The following is a 9290-nucleotide window of genomic DNA, read 5'->3' on the forward strand; positions in this document are numbered from 1 at the left end:
CACCCCCCCCGCCCGCCCCACTCCCGGTGCCCGTTCGAGCCGGCGGTAGCTCGGGAACAACTTTCCCCGGGACAGGCTCGCCGCCGCCCGGTCCCGGGCTTTAAACCCCGGGAGGTGGAGCCCCCTCGCCGCGCCCGGTCCCTCCCCCGCCGGACACACCCCCGCCCGCACCGGGCCCGGCTCGGGCCACCCTGTCCGGTCCTCGAGGTCCCCGCGGGGCTCCCGGTGCCGGGGAACGGCGAGTTGCCCCGGGGCGCGTCCCCTCGGTGGCGGGGCACGGCGGTCGCACCAGGAGGCTGCGGGATGCGCTGCCGCGGGCGGGGGTTCTGCCACGCTCCCGTCTGGGGCAGGGTCCCCCCTCCGGTTCCCCGGTCGTGCTCCCCGCGGCCCCGGTCCCACAGCACCGCACGGTTCTGCCAAACCAAACCACCCCAGCATCGGCACCCCGTGCTGGAACCCCAGTCCATCCCATACTGGGATGCACTGGTTGGGATTCACAGCGCCAGACCCAGTCCCAAGACACCCCTCACGGTCACAACACGTGTGACGGGGAGGCTCCTTTTTGGTTTGAACCCCTCCGGTGCTACCGGGATGGCATGAAGAGGATGGATTCTTCACTGTGAGGGTGGTGGAGCACTGGAACAGGTTGCCCAGGGAGGTGGTTGAGGCCCCTTCCCTGGAGATATTCAAGGAGAGGCTCGACGAGGCCCTGGGCAACTGGTCTAGTTGGGGGTGTCCCTGCTGACTGCGGGGGGGTCGGACTGGATGACCTTTGGAGGTCCCTTCTGGCCTGGGCAATTCTGTGATTCTATGATCAGGCTGCAGGAGGGCTGGGATGGCTCCCCGGGAGCTGTGATCCCAGGGCTCACCCCGTGCTCCTTCCAAGGGACTGCAGCCTCACGACTGTGAGTGACATCACAGCCCACACGGAGCAGGAATGATGGTAACACCTTTACTGCAGCCTATAACCACATCAGCCAGTCCCCAGGGGGCTGGGATGGAGAAGCGTGGATGGGAAAGGAGGGGTTTTGCAGCTGAACCTCATCCACGCCATGGGATCCCCCGGAGCCTGGCTGAGCGTCAGACAAGCGGTGTCTCCTTGGTGGGGATGCTGAGGACCACCTCCGTGTCTGGTGTGCACCTGGGAGAGAAATGAGAGTTAGGAGGGGAAAGAAAACAGTGGGAATAAGCCACCACGCTTCGTCCGGTTCAGTGTAAGGGGGAGGAGAAGCTCCTGCGTGGCCTGGGTGGGAGGTGGGTGGCTGCTTGGATGCTCTGTGGAGCCCACCTGGAGCTCAGAGGCATCCTGTGCCCTGCATGGCATCAGAGGGCACAGGGCGGGTGGAGGGAATCACAGAATCACAGAATCTTCTAGGTTGGAAGGGACCTTAAAGATCATCTTGTCCAACCGTCAACCTAACTGACAAAAATAGACACCCACACAACAAACAAGGAGCATCATCACTAAACCATACCTCCCAGCACTACATCAACCCGGCTTTTGAACACCTCCAGGGATGGTGCCTCAACCACCTCCCTGGGCAGCCCATTCCAATGTCTGAGCCCATTCCAATGTCTGAAATTGAAAACTTGACCATTTCACGGTCGCTAAGCCCAAGAAGCCTGCCTTGTGCCTGCTGTAGCACCTTCTCTGTGTCCCCAGAGTCCAGGACTGGTTTTTAGTGGGGAGGGCCCAGACACTTGTTCTGCAGCTGGGGGAGCAGCAACAAAAACCCTTTAAAAGCAGATGGGGGTTGCTGAGCACAGCCCCTGTTCAGCATGAACCAGAGCCCAGCCCGACCTCCAGCTCACCCCAGCACTAGTTTGCTTTTTGGCTCACCCATCATGGCCTACCCTTGGCCACCAAGCACTTTGCCTACAAAAGAAACCAGCTCCAAGCCTCAGCCCTGCTCCACAGCCCTGTCTCACACCGTGCTTGTGACAGAGCCCTCTGCAAGAAAGCCTTGCGCTCGCCGGCCTTCCCAGAGAGGCAGAGGCAGATGTAGCCCCTGGGGCTCTGAGAGGGAGAAGGAATGAAATTAGCCACCCCTCGCTGTCAATCTTGAAAGACAAACAAAAGTGGAGAAAGCCCGCCGGAGCAGCCAGGTACATCTGCTTTCTCGCAGAGAGAGGACAAGAACAGTGAGCTGGGCTTGCTCAGAGCTGGGCCCATCCATCTCCGTCTCAGCCCAGGACAAACTGTGCATCCAGAGTGCCCCCAGCACAGGGCTTGAAGCTGCTGGGGAAATCCAGCCAGGGCTCCTTGAAGCAAGATTTTTAAAGAGGGGAAACCGATGGGAATGGATACACAGTGGGTTATAGCTCCTCTGGGCTCCACACACAGGGACCCATGGAGGGCCTGCAGGAGTCCTGTGCTCACGCACACCCTTACACTTCCAGGCTGGGCCCAGCTCACGTCCGATTTCGCTCTTTCAGGAAGCAAATCCAGTGTCTGGAACCAAAGGGTTAATTAGAAAAACCGAAGGGCTGGTGAAGTCGTGTGAAAAGTTGCAGGGAGGTCAGTGGGAAAGGGCTGAGAGATGGCGGAGAGGGCTCTGGCACAGGCTCCCGCCTGTCAGGGCGGGTAAGCACCAAATGCCTGACTTGTGATGTTACAGAAACTTTCCACTTGGGCCTTCCTGCTATTTTTAACTCTTCTCCCAGCCACCCTCAGTAACCCCAGCCCCACCAGCTGTCGAGGCTAATTAATTCCCTCTTTTTATCATTTTTTTTTATCAGAAAAAAAAAAAATTAAGTCACACTAATCCATCACGCAGCCACTCGCCTCCCCCCGCAGCCTCCTGACACGTTCCAAGCTCTCCTCCCGCTTCGGCTCGTGCGTCCGCGGTGCTGCAGCCATACCTGGCTTCCAGCTAAAACCCAGGCCCCGCAGCAGGAGATCCAGCCCCTCTTGTCATCTGCACCACCATCAGTTTCCTGGGCGAGCACCCGCTCATCCCAAAGGATGATGTTTTCATGCAAAATATGCCCTGTGCACACGTGAGGTGCGGAGGAGCCGAGGGGCACCTGCAGGAGTCACTGGAAAGGAATGACGCCGTTAACAGACGTCCCTGTGCCAAGAACAACTTGTATAGGCAGTTGTGTAAATAAAAGCACATATGCACGCTGTTCCACACACAGCTTACGGGATTCGGGGTACAGCATACTCCAGATTTAAATGCATTTGACCCATTTTTTTTTCTCAGGTTTGCATCCCTGGTCAGCAGACGGCACAGAAAGCCAAGGAACCGCAGCAGCTCTGGTGATTTTTGTGATTTGTCCTGCCCTGGGTAGGGCCCTGCTGTCTTCACAGAGTGAAAACAACAAGGAAGTAAGAGTCAGTGTAGGCACAAGAGCCTTGAAAAGCTCTGCTGGTCCTGACTGGCCCCGGCTGCAGCCACTAATAATCTCCACTTTCAGGCTGCACAAAAGGAAGCCCAGGAGAGAGATGTGATGTGACCAAGGATCAGTGTTAGAGTTGTGGTTACTTCCTATCTGCTCTTAAGCAAGACCACAAGACCCTGCAGCTGTCTCCCCAAGCAGAACCCAACGTAACTATGGGTTTATAGCCCGGGCTGGACATCAGTTTAACAGTGACATCTGTGGAAACGATGGGGTAAGGTTATCAGCACTCAGTGCCAAAGCCTCTGCAGCCCAAGGCCTCAGAGAAAGGGCTGTGTGTGCCCACTGACCAGCCTTACTTCGGTCTGCGGAGAAAAACATCAGCAAAGATCAGCTCTCTTGGGTTTCTTGCACTCTGGCGGAGTGTCTGGATGTTCCTCTTCAGCTCATCGATCTCCTCCTCCAGGTGCGTAACAATCTGAACGAACGACATTTCTAAGAGTTCTTTACTTTGCAATAGAAGCAGGAATTAAAGTTTTAGAGATTTTGCAAACAGCAGAGCTAGAAAACATCCCTTGTGCAAATAAGCCACTAAGAGGCTTCCTGAAATACCTGCTGGACTGCTCACCCCCAGGACGTCCTAACAGCCCCCTGACTCCAGTGGAAATGGAAGGCAATGTACCCCACTAAGGCAGACAAAATCCTCAAGAAGGGCGAGGGCTGAGGGTGGCTGTCTCTGTTGCACTGTGTTGGTTCTTCCCCAGCTCACTCACCTCCCTTTGCCTCAGTACTCCACATTGCAGAATGTGGTTGTTTATCATCATCTGCTTCAGGCCATCCTGGTGCAGCAACTTCTCCTGTGTGGGTGAAAAGAAGAAAACCAGCTGCAAAAACTCTCCAGTAACCACCAGCATTAAACCCTGCCACTGCTGGCTGCCAGTGCTGGCTGCGTCCAGATGCATCACTCTTCACCCAGTAACCACCAGCACGAAACCCTGCCACTGCTGGCTGCGTCCAGATGCATCACTCTTCAAGAAAATAATTTCTTCTTATCAAGGTTTGGGTTCCAGCTCTAGAAAGAGACTGTCGTTGTGATAGCATTGTGCTGATAACGGGACGAGACTGAGGAACTCCAGAGATCCACTTCAATTTCTCAGGGAAAGCTTATTAATATTGCTTGGGTAACTTATATCACCTGTGCTTCCAAACTGACCTGTCAAAGGGTATGGCAGCTCTGCATCAGAGCAGGCTGTAAACAGTCAGTAGTTAATATTTCCTCAGTGCTCTCAAGCTGTTAACCCAGGAAAAGTGCTAAGAACATCATGAGAGCAGGAACTGTGCAACAGGAATTCCTCCTATTTTGGGAAGAACGACAGCAGCCCCTGCTCTCTAGTGCTGCATATAGTTTAATTTCCTCATGAATTTATTACAAACATATGTGCGTTGCCACAGCGGTGTCACAGCCAATTAGCCAGGCAGCTACCTAAATAATGTAATAAAACAGGGACTGTAAAAGCAGGGTGAATGTTGGGTCACAGTGTGCTCACCTCCACACAGCGAACTCCCAGGAGTGAGAATATTTCAACACATCAGGCTACAGCAGCATCTCAGACGTGCTTCTCATGTACCCTCCCAGCCTGACAAACAGCTCCACTACGGCATCGGGAGGGGAGCAGTGATGTTGTTACTCTTGGGGTCCTGGCTGCACCGTGCTACTGCTAATGGGTAATGTGTGGAAGGCCCTGCCTTGTCTCCCAGCTCACAGAAACTGATTCTCCTTGCTGGGACTTCACACGAACTCCACAAACCTCCACAACTTTCTGTAATAGCGCCTCTTGTTCTGCCTGTGCCTTCTCTTCTAGTTTCTCCAAGACGGCCTTCCCCATTTTTTCTGTCTTGTCTACCTCCTCCTGAAAGAGAGGGAACCAGTGCATAAAAAAACCCAGGAGCGTTAGGCACGATAACCATTGTGTTCCTTCCTCCCTTGCCCTCTCCTTCCCCCCTGGCAACGCTGCAGGGAAGGAGAGGTCTCAGCACCTGGTGCTGCTTCTTCAGGTTCTGGATGCTGCGCTGCAGAAGGACTATCTGGACATCTTGTTCTGGAAACTCCCCATCAATGTAGGTCCGGAGGACGCTGAGCTCATCCTGGAGAACCTGTACCTTTGAAGTGACATCCTCCAGTTGCTCCTGTAGCTCTGATAGAAAGTCATAAGAGAAAATTTCAACTCAGGGGGGTCTTGAGCTTCGCTTCTTCACTAAGGAGTCTGTCCTGAGTTTGCCTGTGTCCTTCTCCCTACATATATTAACACACCTCGTGGGGAGTGGGAACAGCCACCTCGAGTCAGACCACTCTGACCAGATCCTGCCCCGATGGGACAGTGCAAACAGCTGTCAAGGGGGACATTCTTCTACCCACCCCCTGCCCTGAGCACAGGCTGCTGGGTGTCACAAGGCTCTCCCGCTCCTGACAGGCTGACGGGAAGATCATCCCCATAGAGCAAATGGGATTCATTTTCAGAAATGGAATTGTTTGACATTTATAAGATCAACACAGTGTCTTTAACCTAGCAAGATGGAAAGCAAAGGTAACATGGTTGTATAGACTGCATTTCACAGTAATGTGAGCAACTCACTTCCCAGATTCCTTTCCATTGTTTTTTCCATTTCCTGGAGCTCTGCCCTTGCTGTGTCCAGCTGGTTCTGATTGAAGGTCTGCACCTTTGCCTTCATCCTCTGCACAGGGAGAAATCTAGTCACTGCTCATTCTGCAGAGCTCTGAAACATCCCTGTCATTCCTCTCATGCTGTTGCTTGCATTAGCAGCACAGAGGAATCCACTGCTGTGGCTAGTGCCAGCTCATGCACGGGAGCTGCTCCGGGGAGCAGAGTGGTGCTTCAGGAGCCAGCTGGAGCCAAGGACGTATTTGGGTTGTTACAGGGGTGACCACTGTTGCTTGGGACAGTTAAGAGTCAGGATGCTCTTGCAGCTTCAAAACACAAGCACAAAACAAGATCCCCTCACAGGATCTTTGGGCATCAGGGAGCTCCTCCCAGGACTGGGGGCCGGGCAGCACCTGAGCCTTCTCCAGTAATGGGAAGTTCTGCGTTCTGCTTAATTGGGTCTGTTGGCCAACGCTAAAGCCTCACCTGAAATACTTCATACTCCTGCAGCAAGACCTTTGCTTGCTTGGCAGTGGTGTCATCAGTGAGCTGGATGTCCTTAATCAGCCGGCTGTTGGCCTCTGCCAGGTGGGCACTGTGCTGCTTCAGCTCCTCGATGGCATTTTTCTTCATATCGGTCAGAACCTAGGGGAACAGGGACAAACCTGTTGGGGACTCCATCAGTCCTACCTGCCCCAAGTTTTCTTACTATCGTCTGCTGTCCCATGGTAACAGCACCAACAAGACCCTTCAGACATCCTGAAGCATCAGACAACAAACCTCAGCCTCGGTGCTATCCCAGCATCAGACAACAAACCTCAGCCTCGGTGCTGAGGCACTCTGACTTCCCCCACACAGCACACCCCTGCTCCCACGTTCCTTACTACCAGCTGCAGGATCACTGTCTCTTCTATAACTATCTTTTACCTACTAAAAAATTGTGGTTATGTCTTTCACCTCACCCTTCTCTTTGCTAGACTGAGAAAATCTGATAGCAATAGTCTTTTCTAACAGGTCACATTTCCTAAATCTCATCCCTCCTACTGCTACAGTCTGGCCTCGCTCTTGGTTTCTCTTAATTTTTCTTGATAGACAATATCGAGGTTAGATTTCACCAGCATTAAGCAGAGCAGCATCATTACCTCCAGTGTATTAATAAATAAACACATGCCATTTTGCAAGAGTGAGTCAGGCTGCTAGAATTTCCTCCATAAAGGCAACCAGGGCAACTGTACGGATTTGCTGCCTGCATCCCAGCACTGGATATTTGTGGCACGTACCGTGATAATTTTGATCTCTTCCATGGTTTTGGCTAATTCAGCCTCCTTGAGTGCTAATTTCTTCTGAGCAAAACTTGACAATGGCGAAGGCAGGGGTGGTTTTTTACTCAGCATAAATTCAACTGTTGAAATGAAAAAAGAGGCCTGTGCTTATTTCACAGTCCAGTTTCAACACCTTACATCTATTCTCTTCTGTCATATGTGGCTGAGTGAAATATAAAGAACTGAGAGCCCCAATTCAAATCTTCTGTGACTCCAGCAAAATTGGCTCACAGGTGCAGCCCGGGAGCTGAGCCCTGGTCTTTTCTAGTTCTCCCCCTTTATTCTCCATATTTCCCCTTGGGTAATTGTTTTTCTGTAGCTGCTGCTGAATGTCTCCCAGCAGAAAGCACTGGGTTAATGCAAAAGCAGCACCAGGGGGCAGGGGCAGCAGGGCAGTATATAAGGGAATCTCTCCCAACCTGGCTTGTTCTTCTCCCCTTTCTTCTTCTTGTCCTCATTGGTGAGCAGTGGCAAAGTCACCCTGCGGGGTGGAGATTTCCTCTCCTCTGCTTCTGTCTTCTGCCATTTGCTGTAATCCTAAACTCAGCATGACAGTAGCACAGAAAAGATGGGGAGTCAGAGGAGGTTTGTGAGCAGAGACCTCTCTGATGTGCCCCACAGTTCTGACTCCCCTCTGCATTTCCTCTGGGGCTTCCAGGTGTCCCTTTGTGCCCTTTACCAGCAGCAAGTCTTAGGTCTGTTTCAGAGATGCTGTGTTTGCAACCACAGTAGTGCAAGTGCCATAAACCTCACTGGAACAAGAGGCTTACCATTGTCTTGAACTCCTCCTGGCCCTGTGCATCCACCTCCACGCAGGCTCTGGAAGGAAAAAGCATAACCCCAGAGAGGAGGCTGAGCCCCGCAGCCCTGCCTGTCTCCAGGGTCAAGCCTCTGCGGGTCCAAAGTCAGATGAGAGGCAGTGACACCCCCTGGGCTATGGTACCCTTAGTGATCTCCACCATCACCTACCTCCCCTACCCACAGGGCCCTCCTACCCATCCTTCCTGCCCCATGGGGAGTCCCGTCCTCCCCCCACGCCCCACGGGGAGTCCTCTGCCTGTTCCCTATGGGACAAAGGAGCAGGCCGGGGGATATCCCATAAGGATTTTCCCTGCCCCCCCCGAGGATCTCCCATACCCCATGGCCCCCCGCCATCCTCCTGTCCCCCGGGGAACCCCGGTACCCCGCGTCGCCGAGACCCAGCCCCGGGCCGGTTTCCATGGAGACAGCCGGCGGGTACGGAGGCCGGGCGGGGCCCTGGCTCACGGGAAGGGGCGGGGGAGGGCGCCCCCTGCTGGCTCCGCTCCGGCGCCGCACGGCAGGAGCCCCGGGATCTGCACCGGGCTGGGCTCTAGGCCGGACCGGACCGGGGCCTCGGCTGCTTGCGGGGTGGCTGTGGGCTTGGAAAGGAGCAGACCCCGCGGCGGTAGCGTGGGGCGACCGGGAGAGCCCAGAGCAAGGCGGCCCCGGTGCACGAAGCCAGCGGGGCACGGAGGAGCCTTTGCGGTGCTAATGGGCGCTCACCCGGCCCCGCCCGCGGGAAGGGGTGCGAAGCCTTGTGGATGGAGAGGGAGATGGCCGGGCAGGTGCACGGAGTGCGGCCCATACGGGAGCTTTGTGACGGGTGCCCGGTGCCGGGCACGGGCTCCATCCACACCGGGCGGGAACAGCTCGGGCCTGCCCCATGCTGCCGGGCCCTGTGCGAGGCCCAGCGCGATGGGGCAGCCGCGGTTGGGGGGTTGTGTGGTGTTCCCTGGACAACGGGGCTCCGGAGGCTCGGGGCAAGCCCCGGGGCAGGCCTCAGTGCCAGGGCTAAGCCTCAGTGCCCGGGGCAGGCCTCAGTGCCCGGGTTAGGCCTCGGGCGGCGGCGCGGCCCCGGGCCCGGCCGGGGCCCCCTGTTACCACAGCAACTGGCGGCGGGCGGTGCAGCCAATGGGGGCGCGCCTTGCGGCGGGCCCGCGCGCGC

General features: G+C 55.4%; 1 protein-coding gene across 3 annotated transcripts; it reads right to left on the reverse strand.

Moving 5' to 3' along the window:
* Positions 1 to 947: 947 nt before the first annotated feature.
* LOC106896106 (uncharacterized protein C20orf96-like) lies at positions 948 to 8573 on the reverse strand. 3 transcript variants are annotated; one of them, XM_014955837.1, is made up of 11 exons: positions 8508 to 8573; positions 8095 to 8143; positions 7744 to 7861; positions 7283 to 7404; positions 6489 to 6647; positions 5976 to 6075; positions 5380 to 5537; positions 5151 to 5252; positions 4116 to 4199; positions 3702 to 3820; positions 948 to 1141 (listed from the first exon to the last, which is right to left on the reverse strand). In XM_014955837.1, exons 1-11 carry the CDS (start codon positions 8543 to 8545, stop codon positions 1081 to 1083), a joined length of 1110 nt encoding a protein of 369 aa, XP_014811323.1. In that variant the 5' UTR covers positions 8546 to 8573; the 3' UTR covers positions 948 to 1080. The 3 variants fall into 3 exon arrangements, with proteins under 3 accessions (XP_014811323.1, XP_014811325.1, XP_014811330.1); XM_014955839.1 differs by having other exon boundaries at positions 8462 to 8515; XM_014955844.1 differs by lacking the exon at positions 7744 to 7861 and having other exon boundaries at positions 8462 to 8513.
* Between the last annotated feature and the right edge of the window lie 717 nt (positions 8574 to 9290).

Source organism: Calidris pugnax, unplaced genomic scaffold, assembly GCF_001431845.1.
Source record: "Calidris pugnax isolate Ruff unplaced genomic scaffold, ASM143184v1 scaffold50, whole genome shotgun sequence".
NCBI lineage: Eukaryota > Metazoa > Chordata > Aves > Charadriiformes > Scolopacidae > Calidris > Calidris pugnax.

Bases quoted from the DNA above. Each gene is read 5' to 3' on its own strand.
- LOC106896106 (XM_014955837.1), bottom strand. From the start codon at position 8,545: ATGGAAACCGGCCCGGGGCTGGGTCTCGGCGACGCGGG. The intron at 6,076-6,488 runs GTGAGGCTTTAG...CTCCCTGTGCAG, and splicing joins AGGAGTATGAAGTATTTCAG to AGGATGAAGGCAAAGGTGCA. The intron at 3,821-4,115 runs GTGAGTGAGCTG...TCGTTCGTTCAG, and splicing joins GAGTACTGAGGCAAAGGGAG to ATTGTTACGCACCTGGAGGA.